Source organism: Arvicola amphibius, chromosome 14 (assembly GCF_903992535.2).
Source record: "Arvicola amphibius chromosome 14, mArvAmp1.2, whole genome shotgun sequence".
Classification (NCBI taxonomy): Eukaryota; Metazoa; Chordata; class Mammalia; order Rodentia; family Cricetidae; genus Arvicola; species Arvicola amphibius.
This window is the reverse complement of record NC_052060.1, coordinates 62202557-62218001: the sequence shown is the minus strand read 5'-3', so window position 1 is coordinate 62218001 and position 15445 is coordinate 62202557. Positions and strand designations below refer to the sequence as shown.

At 37.7% G+C, this 15445-nt stretch overlaps 1 protein-coding gene across 2 annotated transcripts in view; it reads left to right on the top strand.

Annotated features, from left to right (window-relative positions):
- Nucleotides 1-15445, top strand: part of Lrrc7 (leucine rich repeat containing 7) — a 321319-nt gene that overhangs the window by 122721 nt on the left and 183153 nt on the right. For both annotated transcript variants that reach the window (XM_038311250.1, XM_038311249.1), the window contains exons 4-5: nucleotides 940-1018; nucleotides 12623-12712. In XM_038311250.1, coding sequence (XP_038167178.1) covers nucleotides 940-1018; nucleotides 12623-12712 — 169 coding nt within the window. The remainder of the gene's footprint in view (nucleotides 1-939; nucleotides 1019-12622; nucleotides 12713-15445) is intronic.

The window sequence follows — 15445 nt, the reverse complement described above, 5'->3', positions numbered from 1 at the left end:
TAAAACTTCATGTTTTAAAGCCAAGAGTTTAAAGAACAGAATTAATTAGATATATCAACTACATAACCTATTGTATCTATCTTCTTCGAGTAATTAATAATTTGTTAATACAGATTTTATTAATTCTGTGATGTAAAAAGCTTTATCTCTAAGATGCCTTGAGATCAGAATGTACAAATGCTGTTTGCCTTTTTTTTCAATAATTTTGTGAATATAATCAAGTTAGATTTTGTGGTACATTTACTGAAATGAATACATTGGAGAAGTATCAACACAGTGTCCTCAATTGGGGTATAAATATTGACTGATGTCATTTGCTGCTTATGAATGAGGAAAATGCCCATTTTTTAAAAGCAAACATACCACTTTGCCTATAAAACTCAATGCCCCATGTAATTAGTGACCAGTGAAAGCTCTCATGTGAAGGCCAGTTCAGCCTGACTCCAAACCCAGCCTACACATAAGATTGAATGCCCAGAGATTCCCAGAAGTGAGCTTGGGGCTTTCTTACAGGAGAGGGCAAACAGTTCTGTGTTCTCAGCTGAAAGCCAGTGATGGGGGTGTGGCTGTGAGGTGCTGTTTTTACCGTCAGAATCCTTACAACAAACCATGTCACCAGGCTACTTTTATTTTCATCCCTGATAGTTGGTCAAGAGCCAAATCTGGATATCCTTGATTTTATATGCATCTTCCAGCTACGACTATCCTAAAGTATTATTTGATGTTCATTTTATAAGGGAAATTGTGTGTATACCTGTCTTTTTGTGTGGCTTTGTCATATTCAGTTACCATCTCTGCTTGAATGTTTGGCCTACATGGAGTTTAGATTCAAACTTGGTGGTTTTGACAGTTTGTTCTCACTGTAGGAATCAGAGCTTTGATAAACTTGCTGGGATATCTTCATGAACTCATGTATTCATTTTCTTTCTGACTTTTTAGGTGTACAAGAATTTCCAGAAAACATAAAGTGCTGTAAGTGTTTAACCATTATTGAAGCCAGTGTCAATCCCATTTCTAAGTGAGTATAAATTATTTGATTTTTACTTATATTCTATTTGTATTTACATTGGCTTATGGTGTGCTTAGATGGAACTTTCGTGATAATAGTTTTGAACGTAAAACCAACTGTTTTAGTTGACAGAATGTTAGGAAAGCTACCAAGAGCTTGGGGCTTCATTAAGATGGTTAAAAAGCATGAATGAGAAGAAAGACATGACCTGGACCTGGGGGGAGTTGGGAGGACCTTGGTCTTAGCATAGAGTAGGGAACCCTGAGGGCTCCTTGGCCTTGAGAGGGAGGGAGGGGGGTATGGGTGGAGGGGAGGGGAGGGAAGGGGGAGAAGGAGGGGAGGGAAGGGGGAGGAGGAGGGGAGGGCGGGGGGAGGAGGAGGGAAGGAGATGGAAATTTTTAAATATAAAAAAATAAACCATGAGAAAAACAAAAAAAGACCCTGCTGGCACAGTACGGCATTACTTTGAGAAGCCATTGCATTGGTTTTCTGTAACTCTCAGCAGTATTCCAAGGGTGAGAGTCAAAATCAAGAAAATAGATATTGGGTGCAGTCATGGTGAGAAATTAGCACCATGGACCTGATGGAAATTCAAAACAGGAAATTTAAAGGTGCCCACAAATGCTTTAAGAGTTGAGTGTCCCCACCAAAGAAATTGAGTCTGACTCCAAATAAGAAGTGCCTGGGTCTCAGAAATAGCAGCTAGAGTAAACAAAAAAGCTAAAGGTGTAGTAGATGGAGAGATATGAATGATAAAGGTTCTAGCAGAAAATAAAAAGGTTGTTTGTGGTTCAGAATCTATTAGCTAAGAAATCTCAACATGTGACTATCTTGCTGACTCAAATTTGTCCTGGAGTGAGAGGTCTGTAGAAACATGAACAGGTAAGATGGAAGTAGAACTAGAACCCAGAAAGGCTGCTGACGTCTTAGTACCTGAAAGAGTCTGAAGCAGACTGGACCTGAAATGCGGATGGTGGTCTTCAGAGAGAGGCGCCATCTTAATTACATGAAGCTGATAGTAAAAGCCTCCAGGACTTTGTCCACATGAGTAGAGGAGGCTGGAGTTCTCAGCTGGGGGAATATTTTCAAAAGGCACAAAGAGAATGGTCAGAGTTTTGCAGAGGACAGACACAACAGAATAAGTAGGAAATTTACAGAGAGTAACTAAAGAAACAATATGCACACCATAGTAGAAAATACAATATATTAAACAATGTGATATGCTTCAAAATGAGAGTTTCTACCTCATACTAAAATATGTAAGGGGAAAACAAATCCAGACCTTGAAAACTTTTTTCCCAACTATACAACAATTGCATTTTTATCAGCATCTCAATGTAATGGAGCTACCAGCCTCTCATACCAAGACTGACACACGGGTAGATGAATGCTGGTCTGCTTTACATATTGTCTGTTGTTTGTTTGTTTTCTTTGTTTTCTAGATTCTAGAACAATGTATTGTTTAGTAATTACAAATCTTTGGGGATTGAAGTCATCATAAAATTACAAGACTAAGAATTTAAAAACTAGATTTTTCAAGCTACTTCCAAACTCATTTCATATATTTAAACTTGTGAAACCTTTTAAATTACCTATTTCATCAAAATACACTTAACAGTTTAAACATCAACCAGTTTCATAGTGTATAAAAACACAGTCAATTGAGAAGCAGATTTAAGTAGTATGTCCATTTTCAAATTCAGACTTTTAAAAGCTGTATAAGTAAAATCCCCATTTTAGGTATGCAACTGAGTAGATTTTTACAGGTAGTTAGTCATTAGCTGTAATCAATTAAATCATTTCAACACCCCCAGAACTCCTCTAGCCCGGCTGTCTTTTCCAGAATGCATTATGAATGGCTGGTGTCTGTGTCAGATTGTTTTAACTCTTCTTGTTGGCTGTCACTTTGTCTACATACCCTCCCTTTATTGGCAGGAACGTCCCATTGCAGAGAAATCACAGGTCTCTTGATGGGAGCTGAGATTGTTTACAAACACCACTGGTAGAAACTGTGTTTAGACATTGGAGAAATTCATGCCCAGATGTCATTTAGGTTGCTTAAATGCCTGGGGCAGTTCAACAGGGAGCATAGAACTCATGTACCTGAGCTTAGGAGACCCTTAAGAAACTTTGCCAGGTGATATGCAAGATATTCATGAGTATTGCAATAGGATCTGTACATTTCTGGCACCCTCTCCTCAGCTGCCCAAGGGGAGCTGGGAGGACCTTGGACTTAACATAGTGAAGGGAACCCTGATGGCTCTTTGTCTTGGAGAGGGGTGGAGTGGGGGTATGGGTGGAAGGGAGGGGAGGGAAGGGGAAGGAGGAGGGAAGGAGATGGAAATCTTTAATAAAAAAAAATAAAAAATAATAAAAAATAAAAAAAAGAAACTTTGCAAATGATGGCTGTGTTTCTGCCATCATCCACCATCATAAGTTCTCATTTCTTCGATTTCAGTCAGTCTGGTAGATAAGCTGTCTCCTTGTGGTTTTAATTTACATTTATGGTGTCCAATCAGCATATTTCTCTGCATATTAATTAAAGGTATTGTTCCTTTGGCAGCAATTCAGTTTTTTCCTCGACTTGCCTTTTAAATGCTGAATTATAAGTTATTTTCAGATTCCGGGTGCAGGATGAGTCCCAGTTCTGTGGTTTGTTCCTTCACACTCTAAATGTCACCCTTCACAGAGAGGCTTTTACGTTTGTATGAAGTCCTGTTTAATAGCATGCATCCCAGTTTCCTGCCTAAGAAACGAGTCCTGCTTGGTCTTCTGAAGCTTTGCTCTGCATCTTTTGTAACTCAGGCTTTCCCTGTGGCTTGTGGTTCGCCCAAGGGCAGGCTTCTGCAAATCAGCAGAACTTAATGGTCGTGAGGCTTTTCTCTGATGTCTGTGTCCAATTGCTTCTGATCCATTATTAGGAATAGTACCATCCTGAATAGGGCTGCCAGGTGCCTCTAATGAAAACTAACAGGTTATATGTGTTTGGGTCCATTTGTGCTTTCTTTTTTGTTTTTATACCAATCTATATGCCTGTCTTTACACCACCGATACTCTCTCAATTACTATATATAGCTGCATTGTAAATCATGAAGTCATATACTATAAGCCCTCACTAACTTTCTTCTTTATCATAATCATACAAGTTAGTAGATGCCTTTTACTTTTCTATATAAATTTCACAATCAGCTTCCCAGTTTCTTCAAAGATATAAATGTCTGACGAAATTTTGACAGGGATTGCATTGAATCAGTTGGCCAATTTAGCTAGAACTAGTATCTCAGAAATATTGAGAAACTGAAATCTGAAAATGTTTCCAAGCCTTTTTCATATCTTTTAAATTGTCTTTATCCATTTTGTAGATTTTCCACATGCAAATAATACATATCTTATTTGTTCGCATGAGTTTACATTTTATGCTATTGTGGATAATTTTTATTAATCCATTTATTTTTGCCATGTGTATAAAAAATACAATTTTATATATTTATAACTTGTAAAACTACCTAAACTTTGTTTCTTAATTCTGCTGACTGTTTCTAAACATTTGGGGAGAGGTTCTGTGTAAGCAACCATGTTGTCTGTGAATTTGTCATATTTCATTGTTTTTATCCACTTGTTGAATATTGACTTTTCTTGCCTTATTTACTTTGTAGAACCTCACATTAAATAAAGAAGTGAAAACAGACAGTGCTGTCAGTTTTTCATTACCTGTGCTGCTTCTTCTTTCCTCATATAGACCCTCTGTCAAGTTAAGGAAAGGCCCCATAGCCGGCCTTCACTTCCTTTGACACCCTCATTGGCAGGTCTTCCAAGTGAGATTCACACAGGGAAATGCAGTCTCTGTCTGTCATGGTCTGTATTTGTGGTTTGTTTCTCTCTGGATTTGAACAGTCTCCTCTTCTGTGTTCCAAAGCCTCATTTTTTGGGAAGCTGTCGTAGCAGAGATCTTATTCTGAGTACCAAAATCTATATTACTTTCCTTCTGTGTAATAAACGGCCATGAGCTCAACAGCTTGTTTGACTACCATCGTTTTCCAGAGTTCCTGGTTCAGGAACTTGTACACGGCCAATCTCAGCTGCTGGTTCGTGGTCTCACCTCCAGAAGCCAAGGAAAGAGTTATTTTTCAGAGGAACAAGAATCCACTCCAGAGCTCAATTGGGCTGTTATAGAATTCCCTCCCCACCCAGGGAGCTGAGATCCCAGATTTCTGCTGGCTACCCGTAAAGATACTGTGGGAATCTAAAGGGAGCATGTCCCTGCTGTATAATTATCTCCAGATGCAACTTGTTACCTAGCATCTGGCTTCCTCAAGGTCGACACTAAGTGAGGGTGAGTCATGAGATAATTACGAATGTGGCACCCACTACACAGCCATGTTCTGTTAGCTAATAAGAAACCCCAGTCCTGACAACGCAGGAAAAAACAGGTCCACCACACACCAGAGTAGTCACAACTTTGGTATCTGTTTTGCAGAGTGCTTATTTTCAGTGGGTGTTGAATTTAGCCATAGCTGATTTGTAAGATCTGTGATCACTTGGTTTTATGGTGACTCACATTCTTCAATGCTTCCTGTCATTCGTTCTTGCCAAAGGACAAACTGTTTAGTCATGAGTATTGCTCATTTATATTTTCAATTACTCTGATTTATTAATATCTATTAATGCTCTGTCTGCTGATTTCATAAAATATACCCATTGTATGCTTCTGCTAATTCCTTTGTCCAGTTTGTTATCAAGGTAAAACCGTTTTCATGAAGCGAGTTGAGAAATCTTCTCTTCAGTTCGCTATAGTAATTTGCATAGGCTTAGTTCTACCCTTTCAGTGTTGGTGGTCTTCTTCCGTGCAGCTATTAGGTCTGAGGTTCCCACTACGGCTGTCAGCCTTCACTCAGTAGCTAATAAGCTACCCGAATCAGCTATTTCTCCTCAGGGGTGTTAGCAGCAACAGTTTTTCAGGAACCTGTGCACTTTGTACAAGTCACACCTTGCTGTTTGCACTTAGGTTTTCTTGGTCCTTGACTGTTTGTTTCTATTTCTGTATTCTCGTGTTCTTCTCTCTTACACCATTGACTTTGAGTCTTATTGTTGGCTTGATCATGCTAACTAGCAATTTTTAAGTTTTATTGGTCTTTTCAAAAGATAGATTTGCTTTTATTGATTTTTATTCATTTACTTTTAAATTTTTTTCCATAAAAAATATGAAATATTAAGTGGTGAAAACACTAGAAACATAAAATTTATGCTTTTTTAATAATCACTATTTTGTTTTGCTCTCAGCTGTTAGTGAACATAATTAAAATAAACCTGAAAATAACTACTCAGTAAGAAAACAGAGCAGGATGTTTACTAGGAAACCCTCTCTGGTCTCTAGCTGTATAACCACAACCTCACAAAGTATATAACTATTTTTATTGCCATTTACCATAATAAATAACTGGAACTAGTGTTTAATTCCCTGGTTCTTTTCACTATGAAGCATGTTTGCTATAGATCAAAGATATATTTTCAACTCCCAAGAACATTTGAAATCTGCCTATGGAGGTGGCCAATGAATGGAGCACTTCCTGTGCAGCAATGAGGACCTGGGTTCAAGTCCCCGGCACCCACACAGAAGCTGAGAGTGCCACCCTGTGCCTATAACTCCAACTGTGAAGAACAAAGACAGGAGCATCCTAAGAGCTCTCTGACAGACCAGACTGGCAAAATGGAGAGCTTCAGGCTCAGGAAAAGACAGTGCCCCAAGTGAATAAAAGGGAAACCAATAAAGAAATATACCTAATGTCTTCCTCTGGCCTCTACATGTGTGCTCATGTACATACACATAACATAAATATAAAGTAGAAATAAATATTCAGAATTCAATGACAGTAATACATTACTGTGCAGAAAGGCTACACATCATGATCTCTGCTTATCGTGGTGTTTATCCCAGGGTACAATCAACACAAACCCCTTTTTACTCTCAAAAGTGTCTGAAGTTCTATAAATTATTTAGCCACTGTTTATACAACATTGCAAAAATAATTGTAAAATAAAGGAGAAATAAAAATGCAGTTCAAACAAATTTTCTTATTGTTAAAATATATTTTTTAAAAAAAATTATGAAATGCACATCATAGCTGTGTGAAGGAATTGGGGTTGCAGTTCATTTTTCTATTATCTTTCCAAGTGTTCTGTAATATCATACATCAATTTCTTAATTTAAACCCATATAAATGAAAGTCTTTATATATAAAATGTCATCCCAATTAGAGCAGAAGTCTATACATTGACTCTTTAATTACAACATATAAAACTTACTTCAATGGAACTTAACCATCCTATTATAGGTCTAGTGTCTAAAATACATTTTTAGTTAGCTTCTAGAGAAAACATAATAAGAGAAAAGAAGACTGAAGCAAAGTTGTCTCCAGTAAATCTAAAAATTATTGCTCAGTGATGAAAATAAGCAGTTATAAAAGATATTTAGAACAGAGTTCTAATTAATGTGGGAGGAATACACTAATGAGAACTGTAATTGTTATCACATGATTCTGACCACAAAACAAGTGAGCGTTTGGTTGTGGAATCACATCTGAGTAGCTGGTGCTAGCATCACCATTCATGCGTGAGAAACTGAGTCTGCTGAAGGAAGCATATTTCAAAGGTCACACAGATATTAGCGGAATTGCACTTCGACCCCAGAACTTTTAGCTTTAGTTCCAGTACCGCGTGTCTGAGTGTCTCTCCATGTATGAGTATCTGTGTCTACTACTGTCTGTCCTTTATGGTGGGTAGAATACATACATTTTAATTCAAGAAATTAAAAAAGAAATGTTTATGTAGGAGAACTGTTTAATTTTTAACACTTATTTTTAACAAATCAATCAACTGTGGAAAACCATCAAATTATTTAAAGAGTGTAAAGTCATTTTACTATCAAATTATCCTTACTGTGTATGATATTGGCTTCCATGTCTACTTTGAATGCTAATGAGAACCCATGAAATCCATCTCGTCCCTTTCTAAGGGACTTCTTCTCCCTCACAGTTTCTCAGGCTCTCTGACAAAAACAGAAGGATTCGTCAGTGGGATTAGTCCCTTAGAAACTACAGCTGTGACGTAAAGTTAATAAAAGCCAAATGTGTTCTCGAGTAAATTTGCTGGCTACAAATATCATGAAGATAATGCCTAGCCCACCTTATTGTCTATATGTTCACAGTACAGTAAGAGGCAGTTTAGAAGACTTCTTGTCCTGAAGTAATATTGATTTATTCTTGCAAACAATAAAAAATTCCTCAGTGCTACTATAAGCAATTGCTAGAAGCTTCCTGCCAGATAAGTGAGAAGTTTGTAAGGGAAACAAGAAGATGACATTTATTTTCCATCTCATGTAAAGAGATTAGTTACTGAATTTATACTGAAGTAAGTTGGGATAAAATATAGCCCTGATAAATTCAGCACACCATGCCAACAGCCCAACTCTGTGTTTTTAAGTAGAAAGGCTCATGTAAAATGTCAGCATGTATGTGTATAAGTAGCTTTAAAATATTACTTTGTATACTGTTTTTTCATACAATTTATGTTTATTAATCCAAGTTTTCATTTTAAATCAGGTTCACATGGTCAATTTTTAAGCCTAATGAAAATTCTCTGTCATTATGAGTTTCCAAGTTGTGTAAACATTGCCATAGAAGCAGCGATAGGGAAGCAAGCTGTTGATCAGAGTAAACAATAAGATTCCATTTATTGTCACCTATAGAGAGAAGACTGAGGAAGGCCCACACTTCAAATATCCCATAACTAGAAAGTTCATGTTTTATGCTTTTTTATAAATTAGCAATGACTTTCCCCCTCTGGTTTATTGAGACAGAACCTTGCTATATAGCTCAAGATAAATTCAAATTCACAATCCTCCTGCCTCACCACGCACGAGTTCAAGTAGTACAGGAGTGCACCTTTACTAAAACTGGCAGGGTCTGCTTTTCCTTTCCTTCATTTGGCATGTGTTTATGCCTCTTCCTTTTTCTAAAGTCATAACGAATTCTTGTGATATCAAAGAAGGACAATGGCTAAGTCTCATTAGAAATCTGTGTAACCTCTCTGCCACTGCCAGAAACTACCATGTAGAAGGCATGCAGGCTCCAGTGCACACAAAAGAAGACATGAAGAACAGTAACTATTCAGTGAAGTCGCTTTCTGTAGGACCAAGGCCACACCTGTAGGGTGAGAATTCAAAACCCTCTAAGTTCTGAGTTCTGTCTCCTACAGATTATTCTCCGATGTCAACTGACACGGTTCCATTAACTCACCTTGAACTAGATCTCTGTCTGGGGTCTTTACTCATCTCTACAGTATAAAGCCCCGTCATCTGCCACCCCCCAACCCTGTTTCCATGAATCCCTCTTTCCCAAAGAATAAACTTAGGCAAATACCCTCCTGGAAACTATATCCAAAGCCAAACTCACTTTAAATTCAAGCTGGAGCAAGGTAGCTGCAGAATGAAATCACCAATTTTTAAAAAAAAAAAAAAAAAAAAACAGTGCCCTACAAGTCCATGTCCAACAACTTTATTGTAGGTAAAGTTGCAGCCAAGTCTGCTGTAAACATGTCAGAGACTGAGGTAAGAAGACTGATTTGACTTTGAAACAAGCCTGAACCATACAGTAATTCAAGGCCAGTCTGGGATGTATAGCCAGACGCTGTCCCAAAAAAGGAGCGGGGTGGGGGAGGCAGAAAGCTGGCTGAGTGGGTAAGGCATTTGACCCACATATCTAGAATCTTGAACCCAATCCCCAGAATCCCTGTAAAATCAGAAGGAAAAAACAAAGTTGTTCTCTGATATCCATACACACTGTGGCATGCATGTCTCCCACGATAAATAATAATGATTTTTAATTTTAAAAAGTAATAAAACAATAAGTTGAAATTATTTGGGGAAAGCTTTAGGGATGAATTTTAAAAAAAAAAAAAGAAAATCAGAAGACTTGGAAGTGGAAGAGAAACTGTTAGAGACCAAGAGAAAGGAGCAGGAGCAGATCTACACCAAATCTGTAGATAACATTTACATGGAAGATGTCACTGTGAAGCCTGCCCATCTGCATAATCAGCGTGCTAATAAAAAATAATGAAAGAAAATTATTTCCAAGAAGGGAATTCTGTGTTTAGTTTGGGTTGACAAAAAGCAGCTGTTAGAATGAATGAAGGCAGAATATTCTGGCAAGAGTCCCAGGAACTGTGCTGTCAACCATTCGAGAGCTCCGCTGGACTCAATCTCAGGGGGATGCTTCAAGGGCATAACATTCTCCAGAGTTGTAGACAAAGCATATGGGGGGGAGGCTATTCACGCCTGCTCCACAGTAACTGAGAACTGCCCCTAGATTATTCTGAGGCCCTAGCTCAAGACGCCATCTTGCAGGAGACATTGCCAGGCTCAATATGCAAAAAAACACAGGCTGAGAGTCAGGGTAGAGATGTAGGAAAACAACCAAAATGAAAAAACACGTTTTCCACAGAAGATGAAAATTAAAATCCATCATAAATCATTTAAATAATCATTGTATTAATAAGAAGTAAACTATTTTACATTACCAAGTTTACAAACGTGATACCAAAAAACAAAACAATAACAAAAATAATAGTAAAACCAAGGATCAAGAACAGAGGGACTGGAGAGACAGCTCTGCCTAAACAACGTAGACTGTTCTTGCAGAGGACCTGGATTCTGTTATGGGAATCTAGTCTTTAACTCTGATTTTAGGGGATATGACGCCCCCTTCTGGTCTCTTCAGGCACCGTATTCACAGGGTCTACGGATACATATGCAAGTAAAACACCCACACACACATGAAATAAAAAGGACACACAAAAAAGGAAGTTTTTATGCAGATGCTTTGGGTTATAAAAGGACGGAGCTATGAATAAAATTTGACTATCCTGAGTAAATTTAAACTTGCATTCCCTACAACTCAGTAATGTCACTTTCGGGAACAGCATTTATGCAAACCTCCCGTGAAGGAACATTGGGTTATGTGTTCAAATGACTTCACCAAAGAAACATTTGTGACCACTAAGGTAAAATTTGGAAATAACTACCCTTCATCTTCAGGAAAATACTAAGCTGTGCTGTGCCTGCATAATGGCAGGGTTTTCCAAGAGAGACAAACATTTACCATTCAAATGAACGAAACTGAAAAAAATGTAAAGCTGTTTTTTAAAAAGCCTAAGGAAAATATAAACAATATGATTTGATTTATATAACACGATAACACAATAAAGAGGTGTTTTAGGAAGTTAAATAGTTACACATTAAAAGCCTTCAAAAATAAAATAATGAACATTTAAGAATTTGTAAGACAGACCAAAAATTGAGACGTGCCTCAGAACTTGGGAGGCAGAGGCAGGTGGATCTCTATGAGTTCAAGGACAGCCTGATCTACAGAGTTCCAGGACATCCTCGGCTACACACATAGCAGAGAGACAAACTGGAAGGTGTGGTCAGGGAAAGGCATGGGTGGCATCCACAGTACTAGCTCTGTGTCTCCACTCTGTTGCATCTGAACACTTAATCTTTTACACAGAGAAAACATTTCTTAGGAAAGTTTGAGCAGATGGAGAGAAAGGCTGAGGGAAAATCCACATGTTATGTTCCAGTAGAAGCGAGGTCTGTTGACCAAAGTGGTGGGTGGCCGGCCTGGGGTGCAGAGAGGAGGGCTCGTGAGTTCTGGACGAGTGGGGGCCAGAAATACCAGAGTAGTCGACTTCTCTGAGTCCAGGCAGCTGTGCCCATGATGCTGGCAGTCACCACAGGGAAGCAGAGTACAAAGTGAGGAAAAGGCAATTTAGAAATGGGTTATAGAAGTCCAGACTAGACTATAGATAAGGATATTAAAGAGTTAAAATAGAAATAGTTATAGGAAGAAAACTCAATATTGTCCCAAGAAAAAATTTCCTGGAGAGTATTTCAATTAAATAAAAAGGGTAATGATGTCATGTTTCAAGTAATTATTTCATCTAATTTCTAATATTCTACTAAAGATTATTCTCACTTTTCAATGTCACGATTCTGTTCAAATATGTTCCCGATGCTCTTGGTCATCTTTAATTAACAGGACTTAAACCAACTTTGCATCTATACACACAGGTAAAGCTGGCATTGGAGTAGGAGTCAGTTCAGTTCATTTTCACACGGGGCAGGCTTCACCCATACAGTGATAAACTGTAGGGAAGTGCTAATGACTGACTGAGAAGTCCCTGCCTGACTTGATGTGACTGTTCTATTAGGAACAGCAAGTTCATCTCAAAGTCACATGGTCACTGAGCTTGAGATTCCCATAAGAATATCTTGGCTGATGCAGAAGGTGCAGCCAACAGTATAAGACTCCAGCTCTCAGTGACATCAATGCCAATTCAGAGAGCAACATGAACGGGGAGAGGAATCATTTATTTTAATAACGGGCAAAATTTTTTAAAGTTCCAGCTGTAATTGTATGCTCAATAAATTCTTTCATTACTTACACCAAAGGAGAGTTTGAAGACATACTTCATTTCTCTTTCTCCTTCTCTAAAATAGATTTTTGTTGTTTCTATAGCAACGTTGATGCAGTGACTAACTCTTTAACTCTCTTTTAGATTACCCGATGGCTTCACGCAGCTTCTTAACCTGACCCAGCTCTACCTGAATGATGCCTTCCTTGAATTTCTTCCAGCCAACTTTGGAAGGTAAGCATAGGAGATCTAACCTGTGAAATCTCGCTTTGCCTCTGCTAACTGCTTCACCAGTACCAGGATATGATTAAAGTGCTGATTAAAGTTGGGTCTTATTGGCACACAATAAGTGTTAATTAAATGGTCTATAATAATTAACATAAAATTATGTATTCACATATTCAAAACAATTTTTAGGTGAATTAAAGCCAAATATATAAAAAAAAAGAAAGCCTAAGCCAGGTAGTGGTGGTACACACCTTTAATCCCAGCACTCGGGAGGCAGAGGCAGGCAAATGTCTATGAGTTTGAGGCCAGCCTGGTCTACAGAGAGAGTTCCAGGATGGGCTCCAAAACTACACATGGAAACCCTGTCTCAAAAAACCAAAAAGAAAAAAAAGAAAAGAAAGGAAAAGTCCAGATATTATGAGCAAATGGAGGAAGCTACCCATGGCTCTTGTGTTGCAAAATTGCTTTATAGGCAGAAAGCAAAGAGAAGCATTGTAAATATGTAGACAAACTATGCTTCTCATCTAAATGTTTTTCAGATAGAATAAATGATAAACACAAAATGAAGCAGAAAAAAGTTTTCATTATTTAAGAAAAACAAATAATATCTTTGATGTATAAAGAGTCCTTACAAATGAGCATGAAGCCATGACTCTCTGGAGGATGTGGGTGGCTGCACAGGCAGCTTTGATAAACTGGAAATAGATAGTGATTACAGAATAAATGTCCCAAATATTTGATACAATACAAATTAAGTCATTTTACTTGTTCTTGCTTCTGAAACCAATTTACATAATATGCTTATAGAACTTCAAAAATAGTTATGATCATTGCCTTTGCAATTTGTTAATAGAAATGGTTCATGCCATCTTTGGGTTTTGTAGACAAGTGTATTTTTCATTATTTTAAAAATGAAAGCTGTGAAATCACATGGGAGTTTGACAAACTCTACGGTGCTGCTTCTACAGAACAGAGCTCTGCGGAAATCAGTGGTCCTGGAAAGCACTTTCTAACCCTAGACAGGCTAGGAAAGCGGCATAGCAAATATAAAACTGTTTTCCCAACATAACTACATGTAATAAAAGGATAAAATTCCAGATGACTTTGATTTTTATTCAAATTTTGTTCAGAACCTTCCAAGCGTATTTGCTTGGATAGCATTTATGTCATAAACACCAAAGGTATTTTAACATCATTGATCATTTCGAAGTTGTTCAAATGGTTAACTGGGTGTGATTCAGCACCTGCCTCTTGACAGGGACGAGTAGGACATACGTGAGGTGATGAAGTCACCTAACACACAGAGATTTCTCTTGCCCACTGTAAATGCAGTAGCATGTCCCAGACTCCTTCACTTCTATGGATGAGGATATCTCATCATCCTGAACCATACACATGAAAGAAATTTTTTAGGTCGTGCATTTGTAAGTGTTTCCCCAGCTCTATCAGCCCTTATAATCTAAACTTATCCTTTGGGTATCACTAAAGGACAATGCGCTTTAAGATGAGCAAATCACAAAATATTTATGATTCCCTAAGACACTTTTGCCATGAATTTTTTTTGTTTTTGTCGTTTCTTTTTAAGTAGTCCTAAAATGAGTTTGAGGTTTAGACCCAGAGGATACATAATACCAATACAAAAGCTACTTTGCATTAGAATTTAAGTTTTGTGTAAGCTGTCAAAATATGCTATGTTTAATAACATAATGTTTACTTATAATAATTCATTACCTAAGCATTTTTTTCTGCCTTCAGCTAGGTGGTTTGACAAAAGGATTCTCAAAATCTCTTCCAGCTAGAAGCTTGGTACCCTTAAAAGACTGAATAGGACTATAACATCACATTAGCACAATCACTGGGATGTGTGTGAGGTTTTCAGATCTCTAAGGAACTCTCACTAGTGGAGCTTTTGTGCACTGAAGCATGTTACTTCATAAAGAATAGAATTAAAGTTAACTTGAGAGGAGGAAAAGGAAAAGGAAAAAGGCTTGGATAAATACCTAAAAACATATTAAAGAGAGATGACAGGTGAAATTGTTTAAATAGTGAGGTTTTTTTCCTTAAAAATCAAGATTTTGGCAAATTTAATTAGGATTTGTTTTACAGAGCTTTGTGGGAAACAAATATGAAATTCAATCTAGTTTTGCATAACAGTGTGTTCCTACTGCAGACCTCACGTCATAATGTGTGAGGTGCCCTTTGGGAATACAGTTGTAACAGCATCTTCCGCTCAACATTCGCAGACAGAAGATCCTTGGGTTCCCAATCACAAATCCTTTCAGAAATGGAAAAATGTGAATCTTGGGGTCAATAAACATGACACACAGAAGTGTTTCCACTGTCCTTTAGTGAGATCAGAAAGACCAAACAACATAACTTCTGGTGTGAGGAACTGTGCGCTATATGCATGACATCATTTAAAGTATTCAAGCCGAGGGTTTAATGCTATTGGCGAGGAAGCTACAGTTAGGAGGGCAGTGGAGCTGACTAACTTGAATAATGTCGTAGAGTAGTAATGTGCACTCATCTCACTGCACACCAAGCTGATGGCTCTTTCCTCTGGAATATTCTGCCTGCCTTTCAGGTCTGTCTACAGTCTCTTGATGAAAAGGATTTCTATATTCCAATGAACATAACACCTGAAATTTCAAAGATAGTCAATAGCCTGTTCAACACACATATTTATTAAGTATAAAAGATAATGTAGTTTTATGAAACATTAGAAACTTAGAATGCTGA